This window comes from Melopsittacus undulatus, chromosome 8 (genome assembly GCF_012275295.1).
Source record: "Melopsittacus undulatus isolate bMelUnd1 chromosome 8, bMelUnd1.mat.Z, whole genome shotgun sequence".
In the NCBI taxonomy this organism is placed as follows: Eukaryota; Metazoa; Chordata; class Aves; order Psittaciformes; family Psittaculidae; genus Melopsittacus; species Melopsittacus undulatus.
The window spans coordinates 24,924,854-24,941,842 of record NC_047534.1 but is presented as its reverse complement, the minus strand read 5'-3'; the positions used below and the strand labels follow the sequence as shown (position 1 = coordinate 24,941,842).

The window sequence follows — 16,989 nt, the reverse complement described above, 5'->3', positions numbered from 1 at the left end:
CTTTTCTCTTTTCTTTTTTATTTTCTTGTCTTTATTTTCCTTTTTCCTTTTTTTCTCTTTTTTATTTTCTATTTCCTTTCCTTTTCTCTTTCTTTCTTTCTCTCTCTCTTTCTTTCTCATTATTTTCCTTTTACTTCTTTATTCTCTTCCCCCCCCCCCCTTTTTTCCTCCTTTTCCTCCATTTCTCCCCTTTTGCCCCTATTTCACCACCTTTTCTTCTCTCTTTCCTTTTTTCCTGTTCTTTCTTTCTCTTTTTGACCCCTTTTCTTCAGGAAGCGTTTCCCCTGTGTGTCCTGCTGCAGCTCCGAAGCGACTTCGCTGCAGTCTGTACCCAACCCTCGCCGTGTCCCTGCCATCGCGGTGCCGGGGCTGAAGCCGGGGGGAGAGGGAAGGGGGGGGACGCGGCGTCTGCTGCCATCCCCCGCGGCGCTCGCTGTTCCCGCTGTGTCGGCACCAGCGGAGCGAGGGAACCTCCCCCAGCTCCGGGCGAGGCTCTGCTTGGGAGCCGCCTCGGCAGGAGGAGGAAGGAAGAGTCGCTGAGAGCAGCTGAGTGAGGAACAGAACGCACCAGAGGAGCTCCAGCATGAAATTCATCTCTGCATATTACTTGCTGCTTCTTTTCCCCGCACTGGTCTTCGGCGCTAGGTGAGCTATTTTGCTTAGAGTTTCCTGGTTTGTTTGCTCTTTGTTTTTTAGATTTAGTGCTTTCGTGAAATAATAGAGATGTCATCTGGGGCAGGAAGTTTAGAGCAGATAGGTTGCCTGATTCTGCTCTCTTCACCTCCTGATTCTCTGAAAGATACTGAGTCGTCTCTGGGTGTTTGTATGGTTTTTTTTTTTTTAACTAATGATGTAAAAGAGCTGTATAAGTTGACCTACAGTGTGTGTGATATAAGGCAGTAACGAACGTAAGCTTTACATATACAGCAGTAAAACCGGATAGACTGTTTCATTGGAAATAGGGAAGCCAACCGTCTGAAATCGAGAACATGCTAATGTTTTGCCTTACAGAGTGCAATACCCAGAAACACTAGACCAGTCTCATCTCGGTTCAGGTTTTGATATCTGAACATAGACTTACATAGACTTACTCTGAACATAGGGCTTACCTTTTTTACCTGTGAAATGCTGGGGAGATGTTGCACCGTTATGTCAGCGTGTTTAGAAGTTGCTGCAATCCAGAAGTATTCCTTTCCCTGCAAGTATAGTCACGGAGAAAACAGGAACAAAACCAACTGCAGCTTAAAAATAAAACCTTGTCCTGACCATGCAGTGTTCTGATAAGATAATGTATACTGTGCACTTGCTCAGAGATAGTAACATTTCCATGCTGTAGACATAACATGTTCAGAAAAGAAAAGATAAAGCTGAGACACTCTATCCTGGATGTCTTGATTTACACAGATGGAAAGTTAACACCCTGTGGAGCAGCTTTGTTCCAGTATCTGAAGGGGTCCTACAGGGATGCTGGGGAGGGACTATTCATTAGGGACTGTAGTGATAGGACAAAGGGTAACCGGTTGAAACTTAAACAGCAGAGGTTTAGACTTGATCTAAGGAAGAAATTCTTTCCTGTCAGGGTGGTGAGGTACTGGAATGGGTTGCCCAGGGAGGTTGTGAATGCTTCATCCCTGGCAGTGTTCAAGACCAGGTTGAATGAAGCCTTGGGTGATATGGTTTAGTGTGAGGTGTCCCTGCCCATGGCAGGGGGGTTGGAACTAGATGATCTTGAGGTCTTTTCCAATCCTAACTATTCTATGATTCTATGACACTGCTCTTGGTTCAGACTTCCAGTTACTTGTCAGAAAACCAAGCCCAAATTTTGACTGCTGTTTCTCTGCTGTGCTAGAAGTTTGTAGGGTAGTTAGTAGTAAGTCCATAAAGCATATTACTAGAAGATATATGTGTGTACCTTCATCAGGGAAATGCGTCTTTTCCCTTATTCTTCGTCTCTTCCTGTAAAATCAGCATGGAAGCAGCTTTTTGCAGAAACGCTGCACGTTTTAAGCCTTAAATGGTCACTGACAAATAAGTAGTGTGTGACTGCAAGTACTCAAAATCAGGGAGAGCAGGATGCTCCAACATGGGGAGGTAATAACTGAAAATCTCTGGTGAGAAAAAAGCCCGAATGCAGGGGGAAATTGGGAATATCAAAATGATTCACTTAAACGCTTTACTTTTTTGGAGGGGGATGTTATTGATGAAGAAGGAATAATTTTTTTTGGGATAACACTCCACAGTGCCAGTCCATATTAGCCGCTCTGATATTCTTTGAAACAGAACACTCGGAAGGATATTGTAATACATTGTGATATTATCCATGCTGCTATAGCAAGTGGTCTAAGGAAACATTCAATAAAAATTCTTGGCAATTTGGATAAATAATTTTACATTTGTATAAGAGTGATATATTCTCTGTTAAATTACGTCAGAGTTAGAAAGTGGAGGAAAGCACCAAGCCAGCTTTTGCAAATGAAGGTTTATGTCTTGCATGAACTTTTGCAGATGAAACTGTAGTGGAAAAAGATATGGAAAACCATTCTAAATGTTTGTATTTTCTTGGTTTTGTGAAGTGTCTTGCAAACTACTTGGACATTTAGGGGACTAAGATGGGACAAGATAAAGCCCTAAAAGCAGATCTTCATCTTCTTGAGAAGATAATACGTGTATGAAAAATGAACTGTAGCACATGCTTGATAACTGTAAAACAAAAAAAATTGAAGACCGTTGCCACCTTTCAAGAACAGTTGGTAAGAATACGAAGTTTAAGTTGGCACGTGAATCCTAATTATGAACAGTATCGCTGATCACAAGAGTATAATTTTTGTGGCACATGGTGATTTGTATGTTTGTGTAGCTGAGGGATGAAAATTATCAATGTGAAAGTCCAGTTAAAATTTCCCCCAGGCACAGTATGTGTTGCAAAGTGAAGTTTTGCTTTTGATACCAGATTGGCTGTTGTTAAAAAGGAGACTGAAACTCTGCTGTGGAGTAGGATACTTACAAAAGCCCTGGACTACTCTGTTCAGCAGTTGCTTTCTGTCACTTGATTTTGAACTGTCTGTGTAGGACATAGAGTAATTTTTCAAGAGCACATAAGTTTAAAAAATGATATGGTGCTATCAATATGCCATCTACTGGAAAGCGATTGTTTTATTCTTCAGCAGAAGGCAGTTCTGTCTGTGGCAGTATTACTTGTAGACATGGTTAATTCATTGGTCAGAGTAGGTTTGCATGATTGGTTGTGTTTGCAGAAAGCAGAGGTTGATAATCCTGCTGTGTGAAAGTGCTTAGTGAAGGCAAAGCATCAGTTTTGCAGCACAGAAAGTTTTCCATTGTGAGGAATTATTTATCTTGAAGCTGGTACAGTATCTCAGTTTCATATGTTGGTGCTGAAATCAGCCAGCACAGTACTTGCTGCAGAGGTGGACAGCTGCTACTTTTTGTTACTTCTCATGTGATGATGCCATCTTTGCATCATGTCATGGGAATAGTTTGGAAAGAGCTCAGCATGTGTTCAAGCCTTATTGTAAACAAACATGAACTGATGAGTTTAGCTATGTTAACACAACATGTCACTTTTCCTATTTTATAGTATTGTCAAAGAGAGAAAAATATACAACTATCGCTTCTAAGACTGTGTTCAGTATTAACTTATGATTTTCAGAACTGTGCGCAGCTGACTTGTCAGCATGGTCTGAAATCATAGGTGTGAACCAGATGCCTGTCAGATTACAGAAAGTTCATATTTTTGTCATGAATAATCTTTTCTGTATTGTCTAAACTTGGTTTTGGTGCAGCTTTGAAACACAACGGTGACTGTCATATTTCCATTTGGTTGCAGTAGTCTCATGCAAAGTTCAGGGGAATGTTTTTGAAGGTGAATTTAACTTGGTGGAACCTCTTTGAAGCTTGTCTTATCCTGTCCACTTTTTTATTTCCTTGGACATTTTGGTTTTTAGCACATGTAAAGTGATGTTTGTGTGTTACTTTTGTCACACTGTGCTGAAGGCAGCATAGTTCTTTAATACTACTTAGGGAATGGGTCTCACTGAGTGTATGATAAGCTGAGGGTCTGATTCTGCAGCCACTTGGTGTTTTTGTGGCCCCAGACACCAAAGCATTCTGACTGGAAAACTATCTGTAGAAGGGAATGCTTGCATGAAGTTAGTAATTTGGCTTAGTATGTAAGATCTTTGGTCCAAACTATCTTGGCTAACAAGACTTCCCTACTTTTAGCAAAAGGGACAGTTTTCTGAACATTACTATTGAAAGATTGGATACTTCAGTCTTTGATCACTAAAAAAAAAATTATTTTCTCCAAAGGATAATGAAGCTTGATGTGAAACAGAGCTTGCTTTTTTATTTTCCCTCCCCCCCTGACAGCCAATTCCTTTCTTCTACATATGAAATATGACAAAGATTCAAGACATTGAATAGTGTTATCTAAATAAAATGCTTTATAGCTGAGAACAGGACCATAAAACCAACAGGATGTACTTTAATAACAATATTACTACTACAACAACTCATTAAATGTATACACAGACAACAGGGCTGTAAAAACCAATTTCTTTTAATGGCAGAGAAATGGTTGTTTTTTTCTGCAAGTGCAGTTCACTGGCAGTCTTACTACACTGATGTGACAAAGCAATCTGTAAACTGTAGTTTTTTGTGGGAAAACTAAGTAGTGTGCTCATTTCTGGCAGGTGGATGTTGGTCAACAAGCTTATGGGAGTTGATCTGGTGTATGTCTATTGTTGGAAGTGAATTCACTTACCTTATTAGACATAAGAACCCCACTTAAGTGCTTCCTTTTTTCCTGGATATTTTCAAGGTTGACTGTTTGTTTGTTGGGTTTGTTAATTATTTTTTTAAGGAATATGAAAGCACTAGTATTTTCTCCTCCTCTAAGGTAAAGGTGTGTGAAGGACTCAGTCTGAGACTTGAGGGAAGATGATGGGGAACGTTGATGTTGTTATGCTGGGGGAGAGATGGAGGATGTTCAAAATCCTTGTTTCTAGTCCTCCAGCTCTTTCCCATCTTAGAAGCAGTGTTTGGGCTATAATCAATCCAAAGTATATTTATATATAATTTTGAAAGTAACTTTTTCATTTGGACTGCTATGAGAGTAGAGGGAACCCTATACCTTTCTAGATCATGAAGTGAAAGGATGAGGGTCACTGTGTTCTAATGCTGTTGGCTGTAGCCGAAAGTGATTCCCACTTCTGACATCTCAGGCTGAGGTTCAGCAGTGTCCTTCCTTTCCTCAAGACTGAAGGTCAACTCTGCAGAGTGGTAGCAAGGTACTTCTTCAGAATCTTTCAGAAACGATTTCAAGGCCAGGTTGGACAGGGATTGAAGCAACCTGGTCTAGTGGAAGGTGTCCCTGCCCATGGCAGGGGGTTGGAACTGGATGAGCTTTAAGGTCCCTTCCAAAACAAATTATTATGGGATTCTGTGATGCATTTTTGCTGTAGGCTTGGTGGATAACAAAGACTCTCTTAATACTGTGCTTTATGAATTCTTCCAGAAATACAGGGGCATTATCTTTATAATGTCTTCTGCTTAGAATTCCTTTCATGCTTACTTTTGCTGCCTGAGCTTCCTGGGCCGTGAAAGCTTTCCGATTCCTATCAATGTGGATGATGATGCATGTTTGGTTAATGGCTTGTAAGGACTTATGTTTGAGGTACAGAAGTGGCATTTAGCATATGGCTTGTGACTTTACTATACCTAAAGAACCATGTGCTTTGTTGTTGAATTGTATTTAAACATAATGGGATAAATTTACCAGGGGCACAACTCCATTATTTCAAGGAATGTGTTTTGCTTTATTGTGATGGCTTTATTATGATGACTTACATGCAAGTGCCTAATACAGCAACCTAGAAGCTATTTGGTGAAACAAAGCCTTTTTCTTCTGGGAGACAAGTTGTGAACTCCAGTTTAAAAGAACAAACCCCCCAAAACCCAACAGCCATTCCCCTGGTCTAAGATACTTAACAGTGCTTTACAGGTTTAAGCTCAGCAACCGAAATTAGAAATGTAGAAAGAAAATATTTCTCAGTTTGGCCAGAAATACTAAAAATAGATTATTTTGTGATGGTTTGTCATTTATGTTTCTGATTTCTGGAATATAAAAGGAAGAAGAAGAAAAAAAAAAGGGGCAGGAAGGGAAAAAGGATGCCGCAAAAAAAAAATTATAACCTTCAGGAAAGGCTTATTTTAGATTTTATCTAATCTACAGTTAAAATATTCTTGAAATTCCATGTGATCTTGGTAAATTATGAGTATCTCTAGAATGCAGTGTTAATGTAATAGAACAGTTGGAATTCTGCTTGTTATGCTATGTATAATGCTTTTCTGTACAGGAGACTTGCTGAGGAGTTAATTTTGACATTTTAATGTATTCTTTGTGTTTAGGGAAATTATGATGCTGACACTTCCCTGTTTATTTCTCGTGTATTAATTTATAGCTAGTGCAGAATATAAAGCAATTTTAATCTAAATTTGTAATCCCACTTTCTGCGAGATTGTGGGTTTGATGTTCACAGACAGTAATACTTGTGATGTACCACTACAGCCAAATAAATCTCATTAATGGAGCTTGTCAAAGCCAGTGTTTCTTCTCATTGTCTAGTTTTGCACAATGTATGCATCAGCTGTCTTGTAAAGGGTCAGATCTGTAACTGTTCTTTGTATGGAAGACAAGAAGTATGTTTGTCAGAAAGAAGAAAGATTTTTCGTAGTATATTTCAATCTTAATATTGTGTGCAGGTTTGAGATGTGTACTGTTATATTTGCTTTTCCAAACATATTGGAGTGGCAAGTATCTTTTAGGAATGCTTAAGAATAAATATGATACTGAATCAAATAGCAGTTTTTGTGTGCTGCTACAGATTTTTGTCCCTTTACTTTTTGTGCTATTACTTACTCATCTTAACCCTTAGTGCATGTCACTCCTGTGTTTATTAATCCTTACACCTCCTGTGTATCATCTTAACAATGCTTTTTGTAGCATTTCCTCTCAAGTCTCTGCTGTGTTTATTGAAATACACAATGCTTTGTTAAATCATGAGAGATATCAATGTGTGTGACTTACAAGCTGTAGAAATATGTGTGTATGGTGTGCATTTTCTCAGTTGCTTGTCGATACTGATCAACAGCTTCTATGGAAAGTAGAAGTGTCAAAAAAAATCAGTTGTGTTTTGTCTCTGCATGCTACCATAGGAAGATAAGGCTAGTATGCAGCCAGCTGCTGTATTTCACCCAAATTGGTTTTTTTCCAGCCGTTTACGTATTTTTCTCATTGTTACTTAAGAGTTATTATATTTGGTAGATTTATGTTCACGATTTCCTTCTAGGAAATAGGTTTCCTTTCCACTTGCTGCTTATGTAAGGGGAAGCTAGCTGAAAAACAGATTGCCAGATACAGTGTAGCACTTAGGAAACTGAGCCCCTGTTTGCTGCATCCTGTCTAATGATAGAACTAACACCTTTCCTTTTGAGTTGAGGATGGAGCTGCAGCAGAAGTTCTTCCAACATATCCATGCAAAATCTTCTAGGCCACCACATGTTTATGCACTGTGTGTGTTATCACAAGCATTGTTACTGTGCTCTTACTTCGGGAGTATCAAGAAAGGACAGGCAAATGGGGGTTTATGGTGGGGCATAGCCTCTGTAATTTCATTTCACTATAATATAACACAATACATTTTACTAGCTGTTATGGGTCTTGATAAAACTTGGTGTGGTGTTGGTGGGGAAACAAAGTCCCTGGTGCTGTAAGTAGTAAACAATATGTGGTTATTAGCTAGTCATATATAGCTGTGGATTCTTAATACTTGGTACTGCTTTTCAGGTGTTTCTGTGATTTTGTTAATATGAATGAGTACAGAAGTCAGAGCTGTGACTTTGTACCTCAGAACTGCTGGGTAGAACAAGTCAAACAAGGGACGTACAGAGTGACAGTAAGCCCAGTAATATACTATAATACACCTATGTTGGCCATCCTCATCACGTGCGAATGATTTTACAGTCATGTGTTTTGTTTCAGGCTAACCTGTGCCAACAAGCAAGGGGGGGTGTGGTGGGGGGGAAAGAGAGACTTTACAGAAATGTAGAAGAGAATAGAAAAAAGTGTGTAGAAATAATAGCTGACAAGACTGAAATGCAGCTGTGCTCTGGGTGGCTTTAGATTGTCTGTTGAGGAAGTTTCTTCTTCCTGATGCAGCATAATGAAATGTGTGCTTGATGTGGAAAGAGAATTTCTCTCTTGAAAATGGAGTAATAAAATCATTTTTACTACTGCTTTGCTTACAGCATTTTTTGGAATGTAATATTTTTCAGCATGAGGTGAAGCTCAACCAGGGTGTTTAGTAACAAGCTGAACCTCTGAGGTGCTTTGCTGAAACTGATTAGTTGATTAATTTTTATTTTATATGTCAAAATCTGAGTCTAATCTGATGATGCCACTGCAATTGCAGAAGGGGACAGCATGCTGGCCACACTGACTAGATATGAGCACAAATGAGATATATCCTTTGATAATTAGCCTGTTATTTAATTGCTGCTGTATATGGGGGATACCCAATTGTCCTGACTGTTAGCAATCCACCATGACCTCTTTTAGAAAGTCTAGCTTTGCTGCTTGCTTTGTTTCACTCTCAGCTGAGTAATCAGGTTGTTTGGCTTAATGTAAATGGTAAAGCTTAGGAAATGAAACTGTAACCATGGTACCTAGATCACAATGGGGCAATGGGGGGGTCAGAACCTGCTTCCCTTCTGCTTCTTTCATTAAGCATCCCTAACTTTGCAGTCAATGCAGCCTGTCATATTTGGTGAAAAATCAGTCTCAAATAATGCCTTCTGTGAAATTTCTGCATTCCTACATGAATGATGTATGAAAAAAATACTCCTCAAGGGCACAGCTAGTGAACAGGGACTCTCTGCAGTTGCTCTTTTGTTTACTTGTAAAGCAACTGTTTGCTGTTTGGTATACACAGATGTGCTGTATTTGGCTCAGGAAAGTTTATGAAAGCAGACATTTAATTTACTATTTTTCTTTAACTCATCCCTCCCTCTGTTTCAAACGTACTAGTTCCTTCCTGAATTACTGCTCAGGTGCAGCTCTTGTGGCTCAAGGGAAGGTTGTTGTCTGTTCCTGGAAGCAGAAAGAATTGAATTGCTGTAAAAATTAAATGGTAAAACATATTTTTAAAAAATACTAATCAGCTATTCAAATAGACTCAGAAAAGCTTGCATTTCTAACTGTTTTAATGTGATAGTATGTGATATCGCCTGTTTCAGAAGTACCGAGCCTGACAAAATTTAAATAACTTCTGAAATTGTTTTGAAGAACCACAGGACATGTATACCAGAACTGAGTGCTTAAGGAATATACATTTCCTTTGTAAGAGAGGAATCCCCCAGCACTGGCTTATCAAGCATAATCTGAAAGACTTAACCCATTTCCATCAAATAGGTAATGTACAGAAGCTGATAACAGGAGTCAGGGTTAAATATTAAAGGATTCACTCCTCTTTACTATAGGGTGATAGTAAGTTTCTTTGCTGCTTCAACTTGATTATATCGCATGGTAAAATGGTACTTCTATTTGTAATGGAAAACCTTTCCCAATAACTTTTAGTCATTACAGGAACATGAAGGTTTTGTTGCACTGTATTAAACCTCTGCTTAAGAATGGTTGCTACCAGAAGGAGGTGGAAAAAACTTGGAAGAAGCAGTGTGAAGTCAATTAAACTGTTCTGCAAAATGAAATGATCCTTAAGAGAGCTTGAGCCATTCCTCTAGAATAATATTCAGACAGGTAACAGAATCTTTGCTCTTGTGACATAAATAGATGTGTGTGCAGCAATTCATTTGGTGACTAAGCTGGAAACAAGAATGCATGCCCAAGCAGTCCTCCCAACCACCTGATTTGCAGCGAAACTGTTGGGAGGTTTCACTATACAAAGTCAGAAGTGAGAAATGCCATAGCTATTCTGGGACCTGATATAATGAAGTACAATATCAAACGAAGGTGATAGGAAAACAGACCAATTTTGAACAGATTAATTTAGAAGGACATAGATAAAGGCAAATTACATGGTGAATGAATAACTTTGATTGTTGATACAAGGCTAGAGATACTCTATTTACTGGTACATTACCAGGGGCTAGCTACATCCGGGTGCAACTCCTGTATACAAAGAGGAATTAAAAAGCTATGTATGTAGACTCTGAGAAAACACTGGAGGAAATGAGAATTTTTCTGCTCTCTGTGTTACTGCTTCTGATTTAGAAATTATAGTTTTGATACAGGTTTAATTCTTAAAAGCTTAAAAGTTATTTAAAAATAGGGCTTGGCATTTTCTTAATGAGAAAGTAGTACAAAGTTAGCCCCTAACTATAATTCCAGGGCAATAGAACGTATTTCTCCTGTGCTACAGATACCTGTGCTCCATACACTTTAAAGCTCGTAAATGATGTAAACCTAATGCTAACTTAGTGGTAAATCTTTCAGTGTTCTACAGACAAGAATAGATTGTATGCGTGTGTGTATGAAATTGCCTTAGTGTTTATTACTTACCACACACTAATGAGGATGGAGAGAATTCTTACATGTTTCTTGTTAATTTAATGAAAAAGAGTGGCAGTGGGAAAGTCTCCTCATCTGGAGCAGATGCCAAAGCAGTTTTGTGGATGCTGATAAAAAGAAACTAGAGACTGCAAAACTGTATCCAATTCCATTAGTGTATTTTTTTTGAATGTAAAAAGTTCTCTTTTGCTCAAGGGAAAATACATAAATATGTATAGCATATGTGCCTCTGTGTAAAGAATTTCTAGTTGTAAACGCATAATGAAGTATGAAAAATTGATTTTTGACTGTCTTTTCTCAGTGGCTTGAATAAATACATATACTTTTGCTTTTATAGAATGAGATGCTCTAAAACAGCTGAATCTTTGGATTTGCCTTTTGCAGGTAAAAATATCAAACTATTTGTGCAGATGACATTGGGCTTTAATGTTTTACTAACATGCAGCTTCCTTAAAATGCAAGAAATTATCCAGGAAATATTGCTTCTGGCAAATAAATTATTCTGGAATTATTGTGCTAACTTACACTTTCGCACCCTTTAAATTGGGCATTTTTGCACTTTGGTGGAAAGGATAAAAACTTTCTGTACATGCCTTGTATTTCAATCAAATATTACATTTATGTTGATAATGACCATTAATTGTTGCCATTATGGCATAGGTTTAACACTGCTGAAGAAGTAGTGTTATCTTAAGTGCTTATAACCTCTAAATCCATGTTAAAAATATTAGTGGCACTACTGAAAATGACTGCTTATAAAATTGGGTCCAAGCATGAGTGGACCAATAGGTGGCATGAGTAGAATCCTGCATCTGCTTTTGAGTAATAATAAAAGAAATACTGAAGCAAAAGTTAAAAATAAGAAATAAAAAATCATCCTTACACTACTTGGGATAGCTGGGCTTTAAGGTATCCCTGTGTTACCTTTGCTAATGAATGAAAATGTCAGTTTTCATATCATATTTACATACAGAGATAAGGCCTTAATAAAAGGGGTTAGTGGTCATAGATACACAAGTAATAAATGACAAGGCAATGGTATTATGGGAAAAAATTGTTAATAAAATTTAGGCAGTCTACTCTTCTTTGACAGGTATCAGTTATTACAGGTTGGTAAATTTACATGTAATCAATATGCATTTCACTACTTATTTTCTTGAGAGCTGCTGCACTTACCATGCTGTAATCATACTGTAATTTCAGAAATAATAGAACTAGTAACCTCCTGTGATTAGTTTGTTTGTACTTATCCTAATTTACAATGGCTGAGGATTTAACACTGTCTTTGAATGGGTATTTCAATGATAATTTTCTCATTGCAGTACTTCAGCCTTTTGATCCATGTTACACTGGATTGAAAGGAAGAGAGTAAAGCAATGGAAGCTTTCAGTCAACTGTTAGGGATATATCCTTTCAGAAACCACTGGGATTAAAAGATACTTATCTGTAAAATTGTATTAAACAATACCATAATAACTTCAGCAAGAGAGTTGATAGGAGCTAAGAACAGTGTTTATTCTTTTACCATCCTTACAATGCCTTGCAGCATTGTTTTAAGTTGAGATAATTTGGAACTGATGAAGTGGTCTGTGTTAGCTTCAGATTTTTGTGTGGAGAAGATAAGTAGGAAGATTTCTTTTTCTATTTGTTTTCTGTTATTCTCTTCCTCCAAGAGCCTGTGTGGGTATTAAGTTATAAAACTTGATGAAATCCTGCCTTCATAAAAAGCATGGACATGGTTAGAGTCATGCCTGCTTCATTTGACTTAGGTTTTCAGGTCAGCAGTAGTCCAAGGATCATTCTTAATATGCTTGTGTAAACACCTATTTCTTAAAATGCTCAGAAGGTCCAGACTTCCATTAGATCTTCATTTGGAATATTGTAAAAAATGAGTGGTATAAAAGCAAATGAATTGGTGGGTCTGGTACTGAAATTTTACCTGGTTAAACCTATACGAGTGTTTGTTGCTACAGCCTTGGGTGTGTATAAGAAGTGGAGATTGGTTTTGGAGGTTCAGTTGTCTTGTAGATGTTGAAGCAGGAATAATAGAATAAAATAACTCAGTAATTATGAAAATATATATACATATATGAATAATGACCATCAAGATGCAATCTTTTAAAGATTAATCTTAAAAAAATTCCAAACAACAAAAAATCCCAGTAGGTCACAAACACTTCAAAATTATTACTTAAGTGGATATTACAGTGTTAGAAATCTGTTCTGTCCCACCCTTAATCTTTGCTTAGTAGTTGCACATGCATTTTAAAACTTCAGGCCATGTTCACAAGACCAGTGTTCACAACTGTGGACCTCTGAAATAAATTTCAGAGTGAATAGACTTTCAGTCTGAAGTACAGACCCTCACACTACCCCAGTCCTTTGCCCACTCATGGTTTGAATTGCCCTTTTTTGGGGGGCTTTTTTTTGTTTACTTTTGTGATGGTAAAGGACTTCCTTTTATATACAGAAACCACTTTGAACAGCTGAAGTGCCTTGTATATAGTGTGTGTAAGACTGAGTTTGATACCTAGTTTCAAAATTCTGGTGGAACAAACAATACAGAACTTTCTGTCTTGTAAGAAATAGCAACAGAATTGTAACTGCATCTTACCAATGAGGGAGGACCATGGACTAAGATATTTTAGGATAAAAAAAAATCGGTAAAAACAACCATTCCAAAACTTCATTGTTTTACAAACTCTGTACAGACTGAAGCTTTAAATCAATTATTTGGTCACCTTCAGTAATTACTAACAAAAACACCCATCTGACACCTTTGGAGTCATTGTACCATCCACTGACTTCACTGACTCACCATGACTCTTGCATTAATGTAAAGCTCTCAAGGGCATCCTTCTAGCACAAATTAGTGAGAGAACAAGAAAGAGTGAGAAATTGGCTGTCTGTTTAGTAAAGTTAAAACCAAGGCAACACTCAAAGATATTTTTGGGTGAAGAACTTTTTCTTATATATAGGCAAGATGATTACAGGTTATTTTTCAGTTTGGCCTTCTGATATTTAGCTCTATTTTTTTTTGATACTGAAAATCGCACTGCGCTGAGGCTTCTTCTGTGAAATATGATTGTCTTTTTAATTCTTTATTTTATATTCTTTAATTCTTATATTGATCCCCCACAATCCCCATTTTTTGCTAATGCACATAGGATTTATTACACAATTTAAAGTCTAAGGAACCACAGTAAACGTGGAAAGCGTGATACACAGGTGTCTCCTTTTTTTTTCAGTAAATTTATTGTTTTACAACCTCCCAGTATACTCTTCTGTTCTTGGTTTGGGACCTGTGGATAAAGTTCATGCATTTACTTGAATCTGGGGCCGTGGGGAGGAAAGGCAGACTCTTGATACAGATCAGATTGACTGTAACTTTATTATGGGAGTAATCTTTCAGGCTCTGCCCACTTCCCCTTTGACTTTTGACACATCTGGTATACTGAAGGATACATTTCTTCAGTAGTTTAATGATTTTCTCTTTGAATAAGAAGTACAGATGCCGACTACGTGTTCTCCCTGTCTGCGCTTCTTGGTGTCCTTTTAACAAGCACACAAGGGCACTTGGGTATACTAAGCGACTCCAACTGAACTTCCTTTTATCTTTCTCTGAGAGCCATCTCATTCTGTGAAATAAAAGACATTCTGCTTTCAAATTTGTGGTGTTTCTTTTTATTTTGTGAGTAATATTTATAGCCCTCTGAAATGTTTGCCTTTTAATAGGTATGCAATGGGTCTTACAGTAGATGTGAGACACCTGTGAAATCTAGTGTCCCAGATACATCTTGAACAACTTTGGCTTGTTTGTCATTTAAATATTTTAAGCCTTTGATGCTTTAAAAGTTGTTTTCCTGTTATTTTTCTTTATGTGTGCTACTAAGAATGGTTCACAGGTTATTGCTAGTCCTCAGCATAACAAGAACACTGAAAACGATAATGGAGAAAATGTTTAGCACTCATCAAATTAGTACCAATGAATCTGATGTGCCTTCTAATGCACAGAAGTGAAGAATGCAGGCATGGCAAGGCCTGTGAATTTTACAATTCAGTAAGTAAGTCAAAGGAATAAAGTGTGTATCTCTAAGTAATTGGATATTGCATGTCAACGGGCAGAGTTGTACATCATAGCTGAAGGATGGCTCTGTTGAAAACTTATTCTCAGTATTTTAATGTTTAAATTGTGGCTGGATCCATGCCACTGAGTAAAGAGGAAAACAATACTCCCCAGTTAAGACTCACTATTTGAAGGCAGTGACTACACTGCAGTGTAAGAAAAACTGTAGTTCCTTCCAATGTAGAAGAAAGAAATGCAGCACTGTGTTTCAGAGTGGAACTGGCTCAGATCGTCAGCTGGCATCTGCAACTTTATTCCAGCTATGGATCTGGCCACTAACCAAATGGAGACATTTTTTAACTGTGAGCATTGTATCTTTGCCAGTTCAATTAGCACTTTTTGGTCCAAATTGGTGTATAAGACTTGATTCTTAGGCTCAACTGTGTAAGAACAGCCAGTGTTTAACGTCAAACATGAAAAATAATAATGTTAGATGACCTCTTGTTTCCAACACTAAACAAGCCCCTTTGAGATAACTGCAGCTTAGAAACTGAGCTCCCTCCAGACTTCTTATGCAGGAATATGTTCTTGCCTGTTTGCTGTTTTCCACACTTCCACAATGTATTCACTTTGTGTCATATTGATCGGTCTGATGCCTACCTGCCTTCTTTCTTATTCACCCGCACAGCTACTTCAAAAGATTCCATGTATCTTCTGCACAGGCAGAAGACATAGAGATGGAGAAGAGAAAATAAAGTGTTTATGTGGGATATAATGATATCTAATGCATCTCTCCCTAACTGCTCCCTACCTTTAATAGAGACAATTTGTGCTAAGAGTAGGCTGTTAATTTAAGTAAACTGTAGTAGGTGAGTCTACTTTTGTGGGTGATGCTTTTTTCCCTTTATCTGCTTAAGTATTTGCAACATCTGGAAACATGATTAGGTTGTCAAAATTATTCCCTGATGCTAAATCAGTGGTGGAGATCACCTAGGAGCTAATATTAACCTTGACAACTTCAGGGTATTTGGGTGGAAATCAATATTTGTTTATTCCAGCAAATACTCTGAAGACTCTGAAATAAAGATTAATTTATAATCTGTTACTGTTTTAAATATATTGAGCACAAAAACATAGTCTTTAGGGCTTTCTGAACTTACTTCATGTGGTATATGGAAAGCCTAATGTTTGCTTGATGTTTGTTGCTATTGAAGCAGTGACTAAACAAGCAGGGTTGTAAGGCTCTGCATTGAACATGATTTGAAGCTAGAAGCAAGCCTCTATTTTACCCCCATACTCTGGTGACCAGTAAGATTTCTGTGAAGACTCATAGCTTTTAGACTTGCTGTCTTTTTCCTTTTGTATTCACATATTTCCTCCTTAAAGGAGATAATAGTGTGTGTTTCTTAGAGTGAATTGTGCATGCTTTAAGCTTCTAGGTATTGCTGTCAGTTGGCTTGTGCCATATTTGATGGGGTGTTTTTTTGGTAGTGTTTTGACTGATGCTGTGTTAGTTCTAATCTGGTGTACTTGTTACCCTTTAAACATGAGGAAAGAGAGCATACTCCTCTAATTAAAAATACTACTTTATGTTGCTGTATGAAAATACCAGTTCTCAGATTTCCCCTAGCAGTGTCAGAATGCATACAGATACACTGGGGAGAGCAGAATGTCAATCTAAGATGCTGCACTTGTGGGAAATTACAAGATAGGATGGAGATAGCTGAGACATAGTATATAGTAGAGATGCTACAGTGCAACAGGACTGCAGAAGTCCTTTTGTGTTACCATGCAGTACCTTTGCCCAGCTCTGTTCTTTATCAGCCAGATTCATGCCTTTGCCTTCAAACCTAACTTATGTCAAGGAGGAAAGGATTTTGTAATGGTTTTGTGTATGTATCCCAATGTAATAGGCAGTATGTATGCTTCAAGTGCATGTGTCTTGAAATGTACAGAAAAGAATTGCATCATGAAAGTGTCTTATCTTCATGGAACTGAGTTGAAAATATTTCTGGGTTAGCTTTCCTTATAGGATGAAAGGAATAGGGATAGAAAATCAGTTCTGCTTCAGGAAAGAGGAAGAGAGAAGATAGGTAATAGAGTGAGACAGATTGAAATCCCATTTATTTCTCTTAGCAGTGCTCTGACAGTGATGTCATGTATTAAATACTATTGTCAGGAAAGATTCTCATGGTTTCACTAGGTGACTAACATATGTTCTTTACACTGCAGTGAGAGAGAAACAATTTTTTTTTCTGTGAAGGCAAGACTGTAACTTTGGATTTTAATTCCTGCATGAGCTGAAGCATGAATTCTTGAA

The 16,989-nt window shown here is 37.7% G+C and overlaps 1 protein-coding gene across 2 annotated transcripts in view; it reads left to right on the top strand.

Moving 5' to 3' along the window:
* The first annotated feature begins 501 nt into the window (after positions 1-501).
* LUZP2 (leucine zipper protein 2) overlaps positions 502-16,989 on the top strand; it is a 179,311-nt gene continuing 162,823 nt past the window's right edge. For both annotated transcript variants that reach the window (XM_034065547.1, XM_034065546.1), the window contains exon 1: positions 502-645. In XM_034065547.1, the coding sequence (XP_033921438.1) occupies positions 584-645 (62 nt within the window). In that variant the 5' untranslated portion in view covers positions 502-583. The remainder of the gene's footprint in view (positions 646-16,989) is intronic.